The sequence below is a fragment of the Silurus aristotelis genome, assembly GCF_946808225.1.
Source record: "Silurus aristotelis genome assembly, chromosome: 9".
In the NCBI taxonomy this organism is placed as follows: Eukaryota; Metazoa; Chordata; class Actinopteri; order Siluriformes; family Siluridae; genus Silurus; species Silurus aristotelis.
In genome coordinates, this window is record NC_139582.1 from 17,788,053 (window position 1) to 17,807,517 (window position 19,465).

At 41.9% G+C, this 19,465-nt stretch overlaps 1 protein-coding gene across 1 annotated transcript in view; it reads left to right on the top strand.

Moving 5' to 3' along the window:
* LOC310731440 (protein phosphatase 1 regulatory subunit 37) overlaps positions 1-19,465 on the top strand; it is a 39,948-nt gene that overhangs the window by 20,198 nt on the left and 285 nt on the right. The window contains exon 11 of the mRNA XM_083551081.1: positions 17,640-19,465. This exon is cut by the window's right edge and continues 285 nt beyond it. Coding sequence (XP_083407207.1) covers positions 17,640-17,834 — 195 coding nt within the window. The 3' untranslated portion in view covers positions 17,835-19,465. The remainder of the gene's footprint in view (positions 1-17,639) is intronic.

The window sequence follows — 19,465 nt, forward strand, 5'->3', positions numbered from 1 at the left end:
AACGGTACATATTGCAATGCCAGAGACTTCATAGCACTTCACAACATGTAATTTTGTCAGTCATCTCCCTGACTAAGGCCTCATCCAAGGATAACACTTGGCTGCCTTGGCTTTTCTTGGCTTGTCTGAAACATACTACAGGACTACCTCGCAATCATCACCGAGCCATGATTTATTTCATGGTCTAACAGAACTTGCACCACCTCACAGCACCACCTACAGTACTGGAGCACATCTACATGATGGCCAATATAAAACCATAATGCGAGCGCAAGTACTTAATAAGAAGAAAACGCTGATTAAAGATGTTGTTGGTTCATCTTTGCATAACTAATGACATCTACTACAATTACTCAGGACCACTGCACAACTTAACAGTAATTAACTGTAATGAATGGACATTCGGTGCCACACAGATGAGGATGAGGTTCTATTTTGAGTCTGGTTCCGCTCAATGTTGCTTGCTCATGCCATCTCGGGGAGTTTTTTTCTCACCACAGTCACCACTATCTCGCACATAAGGGACAAACTTACAATTATAAGGAACAAACATATACAGTCTTTTATTACCGATTAATTTGTTTAAAGCCCCTTTGAGACAATGTCAATTTTAAATCAAAATAAATTGAATTGAATTAATGGATACACCGATCAGGCATACCATTATGACCACCTGCCTGATATTGTGTTAGTCCCCCTTTGCTGCTAAAACAGTCGTGACCCATTGAGCATCAACAGCATGAACTTTTTTTAGCAGTGCCTCAGCTGCTCACGACCCTGTCGCCGGTTCACCACTGTTCCAGGAACAGCCCACAAGAGCTGCAGTTTTGGAGACGCTCGGAGACAAATCGTCTAGACGTCAACCTTGCCCATTTTTCCTGCTTTTAACACGTCATCTTTGAGGACAAAATGTTCACTTGCTGCCAAATAAATAAATCCACCCACTAACGGGTGCCATGATGAAGAGATCATCAGTGTTCTTCACTTTACCACTCAAAATGTTATGATGTCATAATGTTACGCCTGATCAGTGTATGTTCAAGTCATCCATGATCGTCTAATTCAACAGATTATTATTATAAAGTGTTCATTATTAGTATAACGTGTCAATTCATGGGCACGGAATGTCTATCTGTTTAGATCGTCCTTTCTCATGTCCTAGCTTTAATATTAAGAGTGACAGATGTAGCAGGATTGTAGTGTGTACAAGGGAAACAAAAATATTGCGTTATTGTAATAACATTACTTGCAGCACTGGAACTGTTGCACTGTATATGACAGCCAATGGGAAACCGCAGGGATTATCCATACTCACATAGGTGATGAATTTGTTGATAAAGGAAAGGGCAAATATTAATATTACAATAAAGCCAATGCTGAATTTGAATGTGTGTGTGTGTGTGTGTGTGTGTGTGTGTGCACGTGTGTAGTTTTCAATGCTTAAACAATGCAGCGTAGTTTCAGGTTCAGACTGAGACACTTTCAACGTTTAATACCCAAACTTTCAGCTTCGATACTCACAGACCTGCCAGATATCCCACTACCCCAAATAAAAAAAAAAATAATAATGAAAAAACATGATGTGGCTGCTTTAATGCACGCCCCAGCTCGATTAGGAGAAAAAATAATTAAGCTCAGTTGCCATCTGTTTGTCATGATTTTATCTCCTCTAACTTATTTGCATATTAAAGCATTAATTAAATTCTCAGAGGAAAGTAACGCTCACTTTAAAACACACTCCAAAGCCTCCGCTCTCGTTTTGGAAACGGGAAAGGGTTTTTATTTTATTTATTTATCTAATTTTTTTTCTGATTTCTGATGTATTTTTCTGTGAATTTCCTTTTCCTGTCAATCAGTTTACGCTTTATAATATTTCGTAAAGATGGAGCATCTGTCGTTTATAAAAAAACAAAACAAAAAAAAGGTGTATTTTTAAATCGCATGGATACACGTCGGCGTATTATAATCGTTTTTGGAAACGATTGATTACAGAAATAGTTTGGAGGAAACAAAAAAAGATTTTACTCAAAATATGTTGTATTTATGACTGAATTTTCAGTATTATATTCTAAGTAATTGAGCTAAATAAAATCGAAGTGAAACAATCGTGGGTCCGCTTATCCAATATGGCCGCCCCACAGTGCTAGCAAACATTATGTCATTGATGCATAGCCACGTTTCCAGATTATGCATTATGCATGAATACCTATGTTTTATGGTTTTTGAGATAATCTATGGAACAAACTGGGGTAATTTAATGCCATGAAGGTAAACTTTGACCAAACAAATATATGTCAAAAACCCTCCCTTAGCATGAAAAACATCTTCACACATTGCGGACAGTTCATTTCTAATACTTTGCTGTGCCTAATGTGAAATTTGCCAAAGATGTTCTCCACTAGTTGGACATTTCTCTCTTTTCATTCGTTCCATTTCATCCCAGAGCAGTTCAATAGGATTTAGGTGCGATGACTGGGCAGGTCGTTTCATGATAGATATCACTCCAGACAATTGTTTGCTCTCTGAATAATGCTTAAAGAGCGTAGACGTTGTCATTGTCTTTTTGAAGTCGGTCTTTCCGCAGCCCAGGTGGAATTGCATGGATATTGATGTATGGAATGGTTGCCATGTTAGTTTCTTTTACCCTGAATAAGTCTCCAACATTCTCTGTTTTAAAACAACCCCAAGCCATTCAGCTTCCACCTCCATGTTTGAACGTGGGGGTGAGGCAGTCTGACCACATCTTCTATCCTGTTCTATGCCTTACAGAAGTTTTTTTGTTGGAGTCAGAAATGTCACATTTGGATTTGAAGTTTTTTTTTCCAGTCCAATTCTTGTGTTTTTGTCTACCTAGCTTGTTGCACAGAAACAAAAGAAACATGCACGTGTCTCAAAAACTTTTTGAGAAAGTAAACATCGCTGCTTTTCCAGATGTGTATAATTGTGTACATATTATTTTAGATATTATGATTTAAGCGCAGCATTTTGTGTCAGAAAAATGCTTGCTATAGAAAATATTTGGTGAAAACTTGACACGGTATTTATCAGCTAGCTGGGATTATTATCTTAGCATCGGTGCGAGAAACAAACATGTCCGTGTTCGTGGTTACGGTAAAAAACAACCCCCAAAATATTCCTTTAAGCCGTTTTAAGGAGGCATATTTTACTGACCGTGTGGTTGTATGCATGTGTGTGTGTGTGTGTGTGTGTGTGTGTGTGCTTGTGTACCCTACTGGGATTTGTCTAGGTCAGGGCACAACACAGCAGAACGAGTGACACTTGTATTAAGTAAATCTTATCATCAGAAATCAGCAGGCGATCAGATCGAGTGTTTCAGAGATTCACTCTGGTGGAATTCCCTTCGGCCTGAAAAAAATCCATCTTTCAAATGAAATGTGTATGTGACAAAGCGTGCACGTCCACGTGTATATATGTGTGTGTGTGTGTATGTGTGTGTGATGCAATTTGGGATGCGCATGTTTAAAAAGGGAGGAAGGTGGCAGGGAGGAGAGAAAAAAAAAAAAAAAAGTCGGTCCTCGGGTCTTTGTTTACAGCGACTGATTTGGCATGCGTGTCGATGCTCGGCTTCATTTGATCGTCGGCCCCTTGTTGGCGTGAATTATTAATTATTTACCCGTCTAAAATATTCATAGAAGGAGTTTTATGAAACATTCCAGGGACTAGCTATCAGTGGCTGTAGCGTGGTAGTTTATTCTCGTTTTTCTCGTTGGTGTTGCTTATCAGAGGACCGTGTTGACACGATGTTCCTCACGATCGTCCTCAGCTGAGGTGTGTGAGTGTGTGTGTGTGTGTTTGCTACTCGAACTTGAGTTTGAAGGTGGTCAGTGACAACCTGGTGTGGGCTTCAAGCTCCTAGGAGTGGGTGAGGGGGGGGGGGTGTCTTTAAAAGAGGATGCAAAGAGAGCAAAAAAGAAGCAGAGAGAGGAAGGAAGAGAACCAACTCATCCTGGGCCAACCAGTGAGCTCCTGAAATATTGGCTCCCTTCTTTATTTTCCTGTAAATTTTTTTGTGTTTGTTTTTGCTTTAGTTGAAATGCTCCTTTCAAAAATACTGGCACCCTGTAAATTGGCCTGGAATGTCTAAAAAACATTTCATACGAATGCAATTTTTGGAAAGCGCAACCTCTTGGCAGAGGCAAACAGTGGTCCGGGTCGTCCTTTACGTCTTCCCACAGGCAAATTATAACCCGGATTGGCCTGATTCTGTTTTGATTCTTCAGTCTCTTTTATGTCTCTTTTAAGTCTTGTTTTAAGACTGTTTAGTCGTTTTGTTGTTCGTCATGGTGATGTATTGTATCTCGAATTTAACATCAGTACATTAGACGGTCCCAAATATGACCACATCTAGTTTTTGAGGCGAAATGCTGCTCGGTTTGCACATGAAATTTTTTTTTGCTACCGTTCTCTTGTGGGGTGCCAATAATTAGCGAATAAACTATCAACAAACACACACAGTGAACTATAAAGATACAGATGGACTCACATACTGTGTATGTGGGTGTGGAGTACATAGTATGTGTACTGTGTACTTCACACAGTACACATACTGTGTGGAGTACACAGTATGTGTACTGTGTGGAGTACACAGTACACATACTGTGTACTCCACACCCACATACACAAATACACTTGAAAACACCCAGCACACACAACGTAAAAAAAAAAACAGATATGGGCGACGCGAGCGCTGATTACATTAGTTACATTCAATGCAGCTAAAATGAACTCTAATGCAATCACTGCAAAAGGTTTTTTTTTTTTTTACCTTTTTGTTTTTTTTTTTATCGATGGTATGATTGCGACTGTATATCATCGCGCTACTTCCTCTCAGGTTTCCTGTCGGTTTCTGGGGGAACGAGAACAGGCGTGATATAGAAAAATAACGTTCAGGCGTTCAAGGTGTTCATCAGAATCAGCCCTCGGAGACATCTCACATCACGTCTACCGCTTCGGGTTGGATTACACCCTCGCGGCTTGATTAATTCCGATCTGGTATTGTGGAACGGTTTGGAGTGGAGTTTGTATTTTATATCATTACTTCTCCAGGTTTTGGGATCGAGTTTGGTGGTTACACGTGTATTAAATATCACATCGATGAAATGCTCTAATACACTATGTAGAAAATATGAGTGGGATTTCTGACTTTTCTGCAGCATAAAATTTTTCATTCACTCCAGACAAGACAATGCCCTAGTATACAAAGCCAGCTCCATTAAGATCTGCTTTACATGGGTTGGAGTGGAAGATCTCCTGCTATAGAGCTTCAACCCTATTGAACACCTTTGGGATGAATGTAAACACTGACCCTGGACCTCCTCACCTCACCTACATGACTTTACTAACACCCTTGTGGCTGAATGAATTCTCCACAAATCTCCACAAGCACATTCCAACATCTAGTGAAACATCTTCCCAGAAGAGTGGAGGGAATTATAACAACACAAAAAATCAGCATACTAGAAATGTACAACTTTGTCATGGCAGTCCAACAAATCCAACCTTATAAATATGAATATATCATCATCTACACTACCTCAAAATGGCCCTGCATATCCTGTAAAAAAAAGAAAATAAAAATTGTTCATATCCTGCTACAGTAGTAGCAAACATGCTGCACAATATGTTAAACAAATTACAGGAAACAGGAATACTCTCAAAAAATCTGAAATCTCAGAGTTCCCAAATCCACCAATAGATGAATGAAACTGATGCATTAATCACAGGAGCGCTTAAAAAAAAAAAAAAGAAAAAAAATCCCTAATAAATGTTTAAATACTGAATCCTGAATGAATTAATCTGTTACACGTGGAAATCCGTACTATTGAGAAGTCCCACGTATTCACAGGAATGCTTATAAGTGTGGATTCTTAAATTTTTTTTGTCTTGTTTGTCCTAAAATCATTATTTTTATCCATGAATCTCTGCCCAGGAAGACGGAAAATTCTGGACGACCGAGTCCTCAGTGAGACAAAAAGCAAAAGGATAATATACGGCAGATAAAAATGAGGGTTTGGAGCACTTAAGGCTTTATTTTTGCAGCAGGAGCCGGAGCTATTCAAATCTCCCCCAAAAAACCCGAGAAGAAAATCTTCCTCTCTCGTTCTTTCCATCTCTCTCTCTCTCTCTCTCTCTTTCTTTCTCTCTCTCTCTCTCTCTCTCTCTCTCTCTCTCTCTCTCTCTCTCTCTCTCTCTCTCTCTCTCTCTTTCTCGTTGCACCCTCAATCCAAACAGTCTTGCTCAGTTCCTGGTTTATTTTCAGGGGCAAAACAGGCATATTTGCCAGCTGTGTAATTTACTGTGGCGCTCATTTGCATATTAAAGCATTAATTAGCCCCTCAGAGTGCGCGAGCGTGTATAGTGTAATCACTGGCCGTGTAGTGTTTGGGTCGGGTGTTTGCGCCGTCGGGAGAGCGCGGGGGTCTCTGGGTGCTCGTGTTGACCGTGCGGTGCATGCTTGTCGGCTTTGTTTCTCTCTCTCTCTCTCTCTCTCTCTCCCCCTTTTTTTCCTCTTCTTGTTCTCTTTTACTCTCTCTCCCCCCTGCTGGAGAGGGGGATGAGGCGAGGTTGCGCTGCTCAGTTTTCCAGCTTTTCCAGGCCCTTTGATGTGTCACACTCGATCTGTCTCCCTGTCATTTTAATCGCTCTACTTTACCCCCATCAGTGCAGTCAGAGGTGTGACCTACAGTTTCGCAGGAAGGAGGTTGCTTTTCTCTCTCTCTCTCTCTCTCTCTCTTTCTCTCTCTTGCTTCTTTTCTTCATCTTCTTCATTTGATGGCGATGGAGTGTGGGGGTGGGAAAGAGGTGGAGGAAAGTCGGAAAGACAAACTGGCTTTTGAAAGACAGGATTTGTTTAAAGGCCACGGCACAAGTCGCATGTCACAAATCCAAACGTAGGAATGGTTACTAAGCGATAGATGATTGATAAGATACATACAGATTGATAAGATGACAAAATAAAATAGGCGCTCAAGTGCATACAAGAAAAATTCTTTTCAAAACTTTATCGTAACTTTTTGTTCTGAAACACTTTTGCGGCTTCGACGCGGCGGGGAAAGGCATCTCTTCGTCTCCTCGGCTGGAAATGGCCCGTCGGATGAGCCGGTCCGTCAGAGTTCTTTGCATTTCCCTTTGGGCATGTCCTCAGACTGTACGCTCAAGCGCTCAGAGTCACCAGTCAGCCGCTCTGAGGCTCATCTGAATATCATGAAGCCCTCGAGTCGCTGCTTTTTTTAAATTTTTTATCGGGGCTTCATCCAGCTACGATCCTTCCTTTCCCTTTCAAATATCCACCATGCCGAAGCACCACACCCCGCCCCCAACCTCCTTTTGAATATGGATGCTTTATTAAGTGCGAGTGACGTGACGCACGTCTAGGTGTGTGAGTGACGGAGGAGCTCTTTGCGACAGTAAATCAGAACTTCTGGCATTCGTCATGATCGATTTGTGAAATGAGAGGTCATGCATCGGACGAGGTCCAAGTAAAAATTATACCAAAAATAAAATCACGTGTCATTTAATTTTTTTAATGAAACGTACACCCATGGTGGGAATATGGTGGGACTCGAAAGATTACTAACTTGAAAATAAGCACAAATTGAGTCTAAATTATAGAAATTGTATATTACATAAAGAATGACACACGGTTACAGGAAAAAATTTACAGGCACATTTCCTCATTGAGCTTAGCCTTCCTTTCCTATTGATTTGACTAAAGTGACAAAAAAAAAAAAAAAAAAACCTTTTAAATCAATAACTACAAATAATAAATCAACGGTTTATTTTTTAACTTGATCTATTACACTAACCCCCCCCCAAACCCTACCATTCCCCCCCCCCCCCCGTTTTTTTTTTTCTACGGGTGAGAATCAGCAGTCAACATGTACCGAGGCTCAAAGGCTCGTGTTGTGTCTGAATTGGGAAAGTTTCACAACAATACCATGTGTTGTGTACATTTAACACGTCTGCGTGGAATAGTTTTGTCTGTTAGTGAAAACACCTTGACTGAAGTGTAGCGCCGCTCACCGCGCCTTCGGCTGTCTTCGGGTAACTTTCTCGACTGTTCTTGATTCGAGACAATTGAAACGAATCAATCATCGAAATGAGAAGTTAAAATGAGATCAGTTTTTCTATCCCTCCCGTTGCCGTTTCTCACATGAGCATCCGGTGTCGCTAGCAAGCTCGCTCGGTTCACAGTCCTAAACAATGGCTGAGAAGAACAGAGCTGCTATAAATTAACACCATCACCTTTCGGCTGACACATTTTCCTGTGTAACTTTGAGAAGATTTATTTTTTTTTGCCTCCGTTGCACTGTCGCAGGTCCTAGAGTGGATCTAAGGAGTCCTGTTTTTCTTCTGCTCTCCCACCTGACTGAATTGGCGGCACGCTAGTTGTGTTAGCGTGACCACAGAGGGTATCTGTGGAGTGAGCTGGATGGGGTAGGTAGTAGGGCACTGGATGTCCCCGTCCCTGTCACACCGGCCCAGGCTGCCTGGGCACCATGGAGGGGAGATAATTGGATTTGTTGTCACCTCCAGTGGCTGCCAGGAGCGGGCGTCTGCTCTGCTTAGCGATGAAGACATCAGCATGACAGGGACCCTGTGAAAGGATTAGCTGGCATAGCGGGCACCACTAATAAAGTGCCAAGGTTGTCACGTCCAGGCGGGCAAGAGCAGGCCAGCTGTTCAAGCGCCCCGTGTCCCAACGCCAGGCCAGAGGGGAGCGAAAGTGGGCATCCATCATTAGTTGGCTCGCCAGAACTCTCAGTTCAGGAGGCACGGGTTTGATCTCTGGCCCTCTGACTCATGAGCCGAGCTGGGCACTGTGGCAGCGGCGGCGCTGGAGGCCAACGCTACGGCACCATGTCATTCCATACTCATGTATGGCACCTGTTTGGCGTTGGGCTGAGATGATGATGGGCTAGCAGGTGAGACGCCCCGGTGGTAATCAGTCCCTTGCTGTCCATCGCTCCATCATCGCTTCGCCGTGTGCCATGTCCTACAGAGAGCAGTACTCGCTCTTCCACACACTTCACACATCGTTCTTTTTACTTTGGAGCTTTAGAGGAATAGTTCAATGAATTGCGTGCGCCATTTTTCGGAAGCCTTATACTGGAGCCATAATAGTAAAGTGACTAACAAAAAACAGAAGATTTTTTTTTTCGCCAAGTAAAGTCTACAAAATCCTCACTTAACAAATATTTCCAGTTCATTATTTAGCTCAATTTCCTAGATTTGTATTGTAGCAAACGATGCATGGCCCTACTCTCTCCCCTAGCGTTGTCAGCCAGTCGTGGGCGTCTGAGTGCGCCGTTTATGCGAGAAAGTGTCCAGGAGAGCTGGGTGGTGGGTGGAACTTGGCGGGTGACGAAACAAGTGGTTTAACCCAATCTCACCGAATAACCCTGTGTTACAGAAACGTGGGACATGAGAGAAATTTGTTTTAAAAAGATCTATTGTGACTTGAGTTAGGATCCACACGTCCGCTGTGTTATAATTCTATGTAAATTGTGAAGACAAACACGTTCATGGGTTTGCTCTGTACATGAAACGCGCTGTAGCTGAGGCAGCTCCGTCGTCGCATGTACTGCATGCTTGCCTGGCCTCGTTTTAAAAAAACTGTGTCCGTAATTGGGGGAAAACATGTTTGTCGGGCCGAGCCATCTCTGTTTTCCCCAGGGATCAATTAGAGAAACACTCGTTCAGCGTGCTCTATTCAAATGAATACCTGAAGAGTTCCTTAAGAGCTATGTGTTTTTTTTTTTTTTTTTTTTTTTTTTTTTTACAGGATAACCACTCACGATAAAGACCTCATCAGCAGGACTGTGTATACGTCTAAGCAGAAAAAAAATGACAATTTGCTTGACTAGGAAATTCACGCGAAAAAAAAAAAAAAAAGGACGACGTGTTATAGGACTTTAAATACCAAAGCTATAATGGGCTCTGTGGGTCTCCCGTAGGCTTTTATTTGCTTGGGTAAGTTGGACTAAATGTCCATAACCTGATTATGTTCTCATTTATGTAAATCCAGCCAAGTGCATATTAACCCAGCTCCATTCACCAGGAGTCACAGAAGTGTCTTTTGTGTCTATTAAGGAGGGAAATCTGTGCTTATTTTCGTGCTAAGAGGACACGGACACGGACACTAAGCCGCCCGTTTATTAGTGACTCGATTACTAGAGGTATGTATTACAAGCTTATTGGATCTACAAACCTGTCCTTATAATAACTGCTTTACTGAGGGAAAGATATACATTTCCCATGAACAGGTTCTTAAAGAAACAGCAGCTTTAAACATGCCTTGATTTACCCCTTGACTGTTACAAAGTGTTGGCACTGGAGACTCCTTCCATACAGGCACTGAAGTTACGCATGTAATACAAAGACGAAAGTATTGGGACACCTGACTTTTCCCGGCTTCTTCAAACTGTCACACAATTGTATAGGATGCCTTAAGATGTGGTAGAATTAAATTTTCCCTTAACTTGAACAAAGGGACCCAAACCTGCTCTGTCATGACAATGTACATGAAGATATTCTATACGTGGGTTGGAGCAGAAGTTCTTGAGTGACCTGCTATAGAGCTCTGACCGGCTGTCCAATCAGAAACAAGAATTATTACCCTTCTACGCAGCTGCGTTACTTTTAAAATTGCGCTGTCACTTTATTGGCTTCACAAATACTTTTCTTTAAAACCCATGTGGTGTGTAGGAATTGTATATATACTTTAGCAATTTTCAAAAAACTTTGCTTAAATCAGGTTCAGATCGCGACTATCGTTCTAACTCGTCTCAGCATATAAAATTGTCCACCTGACGTAACCTCGCCATGCCGACGAGACAGAAGGTACATATACCTACATACATCCAGCTTACAGACGGTGCGTCACCGAGTCCAAATCTTCGTGGCATGTATTAAAACGAGTCATTAACATCAGCACCGCGGTTTAGTCTCTTCCCCTTCGTCCTTATTCACGGTGCAATAATGCTGCTCTGCCTTTCATTTCATATTTGAGATTAAAAAAAGAACTTTTCCTTGTACTTAATTTGTGAGTCTTAAAAGTGCTTATTTTTATAGCATTAGCAGGTGGACGATATATATGAGGTTTAAAAAAGCCTAAGAAAACATTTAAAAAAACATTATTTGAGAAATAAATGCATTAATATGGGGGGGACATTTTACTCTGAGGAGACGTGAAAAGGGTCCATTTCTAGAGCTTTGTATCAGTGAGTAGGTTTTTTATAATTAACGGTTTGTCGTTTCTTAGTAACGAAAGGGTGAGGGAACAGCTGTGTAAGCGCTAACACGTGCTAACTTGTTCCCTGACGTAAAACGGTGTACAGATAAAAAAAATAAAAAATGTAGGAAAAACTGCGTGACCGTGACAAACTGTTATTGTGCAAAAATGTCTGACCGGCTGTGGTTTGCAATATATTAAACAGTGATTCAGCTTCATTGATTATTTTAGATTCAGCACTACGTAGCGTCCGTACGCTTTGAGAAACCATAATCTTTTCCAGCTAATATCTCGTTAAATGCCCCAGACGGATGTCATAGACGAGTCATAGGGTGAACAAACTAACGAGAATCAGGTCAGAACTGCACGACGGATCGTCTCTCGGTGTCGCGCTCAGGAAAACAAACCCGTCAGTTCTGGTATGATATTTAAATGTGAAGCTGCGGAGATCAATTAAATAAGCGGTGGCTGTAGCCGGTTGCACTCGAGTCTGCCCCGGAGGTCACAGCGGGGTCGTTTTTCAGCACTCAACCCTGATAATCGCTGCAAATCACGGCTCTCTTAAGCGCCGGGGACTCACCTTAATTACTGGGTAAAATTTCACACGACGTGTAATTCACAGATGAAAGCAAATTGATAACAGACGGCTGAAAGATAATTTTTTTTTCCGCTGTCAAGAGAGCAGAGGCTGGACCTCGTAAAGTGCACATCATTCGTACGTGCCTTGAAATGCGAACGAACCCGAAAGCTGGAAAATACAAGGTACGAGATACGACGTGCGCTTGTTTATTTTGACGCGATGTCACGTTCGTGCGCAGCACTTTTGCTAGAGAGTCCTCGTTGCTAACGTTTTTCTGACGTACTTAACGATATGTTAATGAGCTAATTAGGAGAATCAGGGAAGAAATTAAGACAGGACTGTCTACTCATTCGAGTCAGCCGGAGTTTAAGTGTATTTCAGAAACTTTTTTCTTTAATCCTTTGGCTCAATTCAATTTGATTCGAGTAGCGAGTTTAACCAGTGGTGACAGTGGAAAAAGAAAAACTCCCTGAGATGGTATGAGGAAGAAACCGTGAGAGGAACCAGACTTGAAATTCAAATTTGAATTGAAAATTTGACTCCAAAGGGAACTTGTCCTCATCTGGATTTATTCCATTACTGCTCCCTCATGAAGACTCGAGTTTGAAACTATACATTGTGAAGATGGATCTCACACGGGCGATCGACGGTTCAGTAACTAATACGTCGTCGTTTATTTTTATAGTAAAAACATACACATGATTGTAACTTAACAATGAAATACCTGCAAATGTCCAATTCATTTTCTTTAGAATTTATGGTGGTGTCAGCGCTTTTTTAACAGTAGCTTTACCACTAAGAGATGCTCCTGAGGAACCGGCTGTTTGTAGCTGCTATAAAGTCAGAGGCTGTTTGTTTTCCGGTACGTTCCGCAACAGATTTAAGACCGAGTTTGAGGAAACTGCAAACAGTTGAAGTTGAAGCGGGCTATAATCTCAAATTAAAATAAAAGATTAGACGGCCGCCAATTGTTTTCTGAGGCTTTTGTGTTGTTCTCCAGAACCATAAAATTACTTTTTAAAAGTGGAAAACAAAAACAAAAACACAATCACATTAGAAACAAACAAACAAACAAACAAACAAACAAACAAACAAACAAAAAGTCTCATTTTCGAGTCACATCCATTTCAGGAGCATGTGCCTGAACATCCATTTCACATACAACAGTGACATCTACAGTCAGAGGCAGACGAGTCGCTTTTGTACGTGTGTGTATGTGTGTGTGATCGTCTGAAAGGATAAACACGACAGTGCGAAGAAATAAAGTGCTGCTAATTACAGCCCTTTATGTTATCGAATCAAACAATCCAGACGTTTGAAAATGCGTTTGATTGGAATTTATTTATGCTACATGTTTATCAGTGACTCTTTTCGTTCTTTCTTACAATAATAAAGTCACAACACGATCATCAAACAACAGGGAAAAAAGCTCATCTGTGCTTTAAAAAAAATTTAAAAAATTGAGATACAGCATAATTGTGGACTTTATTTGACATTTTTTTCCTGTATTTTGTTAAATGTCTGTATAATGGATAGTCTACAGAGCTGCGGCGAAGCGCTCGTGTCACAAATCCTGTTTTCCTCAACAGGCCTCGTACAGAACTTCAGATTTGATTATGTGTTTATTATTATTCGTTTATTACTAATTGATATTTATTAGCACTGATTTTTATTCATTTTAGTTATTATTTAATAACAATATCAACAAATGATAAATTATATAAATTTAATAATTTATTTAAATGTATTTATTAACATTTATTAAAAAAAATAAAAATAATAATAATAATAATAATAATAATAATAATAATAATAATAATAATAATGAAAAAATATTTTTGACAGACAGACAGACAGGCAGGCAGACAGACAGACAGACAGTCAGACAGAGCGCATTTTAATAAATGTGAAAAAATTATTTTGAATAAATAAAAGGCCGACGCATGCGTAGACCTACTTGTTACTGGCATCTGAAAATGTTTGGTAATTTACATATATTAGCATATAAAGTAATTGGCACAGATGCCAAGAAAACAGTGCAAAACAGATTAATTGTCATCCACCAGCCATGGTGACACAGTTAAAAATGAGGCCCCCTTTTTAAGAAGCCAATTATCAGAAAGTTTCCGAAGTAGCCGTTCGCGTCTCTCTCTCTCTCTCTCTCTCTCTCTCTCTCTCTCTCTCTCTCTCACACACACACACACACACACACACACACACACACACACTTCTCCCTCCCACACAAATTGATGACTTTAGACATTATAGACATGCTGCCATTGTCAGTTGGACTCATGTGTTCTTTAGATTTCTACTTGCGATCTTTCTCAGTAGTTGTGTATCCACAGTAAGTTGTTGTATGCAGTTGCATCTGATAGAGAAAAAAAGACACTCCTGTGATTATTTTATAAGGAATAAATCATCAAAAAGTCTCAGCATCCAGTAATACAGGTTGAAGAAAAAAGGAAGGGCGTTAAGACAACATATGGATGCTGCTTTATACTCTCTACTTTTCTCACACACACACACACACACACACATGGCGGGGTGATAGATTCGGCTCTGGCGTGCCGCAGCTCTACTTTTAGCCCCTGTAATAATTGGATAGTGCCTCCATTTATAAGGCTGTCTGAGAGAATGCAGAGCTAACAAATGAGCTAGTTTAGTTGCCAAGACCAGAGCAGAACAACTTAAACGACTCCTTTTCTTTTTTTTCCTCTCTCTCTTCTTTTTTTTTTTTTTTAACTTAAGGAGACTTTAAATAATATCGAGGGAGTGACACTGAACCAGTGCTTTTGTGGGGAATTAGATTACATAACGGGGAGACGTGAATGATTTATACTTTATCAGTAATTACAGGAATAAATATGTATGGATAGCGAATCGAAACACACACACACACACGTGCGCACAGTCTCGTTGTTTGATTGGCACTGACTGTGAGTGTTTGTGTAAAGGCTCATTCGGCTATGAGACCCTTGAAAACCCCTGGCGCTCTGCATCGGCCTGCTCATGCTGCCCCTCAACACACAGCCTTATTTGTACTCGTTAATGACTTTATAATTCGTGGCCGGCAGGAACCTGCTTTTATCCCGATTAGTTTAGCAGCCTGGCAAAAAAAAAAGAAAAAAAAAAAAAAGACTGTGTAAGTGGCACTCTGCCAGGAGGATCTCGTGCCACTGAGCATCTTGTCCATCTGCGTCGTCCTGGTGCAGGCAAGAGCAGAGCTTTTCCCTCTAGATGTTCACAAAACCAGTATCGATCTCTGTGAAGCCAAGAGAAGCCTGAAAAGACTTCTTTTTTGCCATAGTTTTTTTTATACCTGTAGATATACCACATTCATTGGAATTGGAGCTTTGTGAGCTTTTAAACATCAAGTAAAGTGACTTCGGGTCCTCTACTGCTTCTCTTTTTTTTTTCTGAGTGTCTTAACATTAATAATCTTTTTTTTAAAAGATACGTTACACATCTTTTCATCACGAGGCCTGAGGGTTTACTCGTCTCTCTCTGACACGTCAACCTAAACACTTTCCTCTTCTGTGATCCTGGTCAAATCAAGAGACCCTGTATTTTTTTATATATATATATATATATATATATATATATATATATATATATATATATATATATATATATATATATATATATATATATATATATATATATATATATATTCTACCTGCATGATAGTTTGATCTCCCTGAAGACATGATGAACAACCCCCCCCAACCCTCCACCTCCCACGTTCCACTTTTCCCTCCACCAGGAGCCCCCCGTCTGTGCGTCTTTTGCATGCATTGTCTTTGAACAATGCGCTGTTTGAACAGTGCGCTCGTGAGAAAACAGGCACGATCGCTCGCCACCTTCGCCTTTTATCACCCGCTTCTCCCGGTGACGCTATTAAAGCTTATGTTTCATTTAAAAAAAAGGGGGGACGCGGCCAACAGGAGACAGACGAGCGCGACTTCAAACGCGCTGCCGCATCGCGCAGACAGCATCTCAACCGAGAGGACAGACAAAGCAGGGCCCAAAGTGTGTCTGACTGTGTACTCGTACCTGAGAGGTGTTAAATCATTAATTAGGACCGTTCCAAACGCCTCCCCGTCCTTCTATCGTCTTCGGCACGCGTGCTGCCTCGAATATCCATGACGCTCAAAATATCCAGCTGTGAGGCGTCTATAAATTAGCGTTCAGACTGTAACGATCATTATGAGGGGGCTTAATGGCAGGTCTTAGCACAGGTTCGAAACCAATTACACGGTAGAAACACACAAAAATACCTCCGTTCAAATACTCAACGTGTACTGAGAGGCATTTTTCTCCTTCGGTCTGTGCCTCGGAAACGAGGTCACCGTAGTGTGCACGCATTTCTGATTTGAAGTATTTGCAATGTGTAAATCATCACCTGTTATAACCACTAGCTACTCCAGAATCCAATTCTTCCCTCTCACAATCTTGCAAATGATAAGCAGGATTTGATTGTCTGCACTTTCGACTTTGTTTGTGGAAGTTCATTTGTCTTTATTTCAATTTCACTCACTGCTGCTAAGCGAAAAGCTAATAAGAACACATAGCTTCACTTCACTAATGATGGAAGTAGCTAAGCAGATACCATTACATTTTTAATATTAACACCGTAGAGTCGCAGTGGCAGAGGGAAATGAGATGCAACTGTCAGGAATGTCAACAGACTCCTCCGATTTGTGTCAATAAACGAATATAATTAGACCGTGATCCCAGTTACGGCCGACTGCTATCCGAACGTGCGTGTTTCTTGGAAAGTTTGAAAACTCACCTCTCGGCTGTGATTGCCGCCAGACTGTAAAGGTTTATGTAGAACCGTTCCATGAACCATGAACTCTTAAAAACCATAGAACAACGAAAAGCGCACGTCTGATGCGTCTGTTAATGGAATGAAAATCGGTGGCGTAACGAGGTAATGAAAATGAAGATGCTTGGTTTGTCGTGTCACAAACCAAAGCAAGTCGTCCAATCAAATAATCGACCTAGGAAAGGTCAGCAGTACTGCGAGAAGTTTCCTCGTGTAACTTTCAGAAGCGCTGGCCCAGATGTTGATGAGTCTCCTGGAAAAGCAGGCGAGGCCTAAGCGCGGTGTGAGTGCATGCGAGGAGCGTGCGAGCCAAGCGGAAGGGAGTGCATGGCAGAGCCGAACTCTGACTCTGGCAGCGGAGGTGTGTTTTGCAGCCGTGGAGCTGCTGCTCCAGAAGGCGGTGGCTGTGCCCGCGGCGGGTTTCCCTCCCCGCGTTGGCACTGTGCGGGTGGCGCGGCGCTGCTGCTGCAGCGAGCCGATCGTGCCCTCTGTCACTCACGGGGAGCGGCCCCTGTCCAACTGTCACTTCCTGACAGTCTGATAATCAATCTCTTTATTAACTGCTCTGCTGAAAACAGGCTGGCACGGCGGGCATCGCCGTGGCATCGCTCCGCCGGGGTCGGGAGGTTGGCACGGTGGGGTTCGACCGCTAAAAACACACCGGTGGCTTTGGAGGCCTCGTCATCCCCGGTGATAATTTATGAGATGGGAAGTGTGCGTGTGTCGCCAGTGCTGTCCGCAAGCCAGCTCCCCACCCGCTACTACTGTCGATGTGTGTGTGTGTGTGTGTGTGTGTGTGTGTGTGTGTGTGTGTGTGTGTGTGTGTGTGTGTTTCTTTTTCTTCCCATCTTTTGTTCTTGAGCAAATTCAGCAGGAGCATCTGTGTTTACAGCCTTGTTCGCTAACATACCAAATGAAACTGACGAATAAATGAAAACCCTGTTAAATATTCGCGCTGTGCTCTTGTTTCGCAGGATGAGTTTCTGATCGAAACCCAGAAGGACCTACTGAGCAGGATCTCGGATCTGTGCGCGGCGAACGCAGAGGCGGCCTCCGAGATGGACCGGGGCTCTGCTGCTCTGTTCAATCACGACGACTGCGACGGGAAAGATAACAGCGGCGAAGCCGTCGCTCGCCGGGTCCCTGCCCAAACAATTGCAAGCGCATAAGAGAAATAAATACGCCACGAATAACCCGTAAACTCGAAATAATAAAGCTGAAGCGTCTCCCGTTCCTAATGAAGCCATGGCCTCCCTGCTGTTTCCAACCTAATGTTCCTGCTGAGGGCTTTTTTTTTCTTTTCTTTAGAAAAAATCTGCTCCGAAATGTGAATTACCTTGAAAACCAACAGAATGCTTTTCTTTCTTTTGCGCTTTTTGTCACTTTATTAGAGCGCTGTGTCGGTTCTGTTCGCCAGGCTTCCACCTTCGCTTAAAGTCAAAGACCAAAGTGTGTGTTTGTGTGTGTGTGTGTGTGTGTGTGTGTGTGTGTTAATGTAGTAAAACACCGCATAATTTACCAAAAAACCCCACTATTTCTATTCTCTCGCTCGAGAAGAGAAGAGAAACACGACGTGTGGGAAGACGAACATATGTGAGGACGAGGAGGCCGCGATTTACGTCGGCTCGTATCCGAGTCTGCGATTAGCGTGTGTAGCGTGTTACTCTGCGCGCTGAATGCCGCGTTGAAAGAAAGAAAACGAGGTACGGGGAAGCTTCGAGCTGTGAGTTTAAAAGGTATTGTTTATAGAAAGAATGTTGCAATCACTTTCAGTTCTTTCTTTTTTTCTTCCACTTAGTAAAACTCAATTATTACACCGGAAGCATGTTTACAGCGAGGTGAAATATATTCACTATATATGAATATATAAAAAGTGCTAAGTGGATCATATTTAACGTAAACAGCGTAGTGTAATTAGCGTCTATTAGTATGGTGCGATTTCTATTCGTTTCGAACTCGTTCTCTTTATTGAATCAGTGCGACTAAAGAATTTTTTTTAGAAAGGTTTCGTTCGAAGGAGATTATCGGGAGCGATTCGGGATGCGTTGCTGAGGTGTTTCGTAATAGATTTCTTAATTGTTTGACCGGAGGAAAAAGGAGGAAGAGAAAAATGTAACCCAAGGCAAAACTCTTAGTGATGGATGTCTAATCCCAGGCAATGCAAATTTAGAGTATAAAAAAACAAAACAAAAAAAGTACAGTTCTCAGGTTCAAACACTCGTCTGGGAGAATCCCAGATTACTCCGATGTGCTATGATTGGCAGGTGTGTGTAGAGAAGTGGGTGTAGATGTGTAGATCAAGAACACACAGTTACTGATGTGATTTCAGTTTCATGCAGGATTGCAACCCCCCTTTCGGTTTGTGCCCCTCGGCACGGGGCAGGGGCAGATTGACAGAGCAGCATGGTGCCGAGCCCCGCTGAGCCGACGTCGCCCACCCCACACACACACACACAAAAAACACACACACAAGATCTACCTGATGTTTTCAAGAAAGACTTCCGTCTCTTCAGCTCTGATGCCGGTGGCTTTGGAAGTGGCAGAACATGAAACAGATGTACAGACGATGGGAGAGACGCTCTCTACATCAATACGCGAGGAATACCATTTTTAAAGTCGTTTAGTTTAGAGCACGGGGACGGCCGCGAGGGTTACCTAAGAGCCGACGGTGACGATTTCTGGAGGACGTGAAGATTAAACTGCAAAAGAGGTCAACACAAAAATAAAGCATTTTACAATTTAAAAAAAAATAAATAAAAAAAAAAAAAAAAAAAGAGACAAAAAATCTTTCAAAACGAAA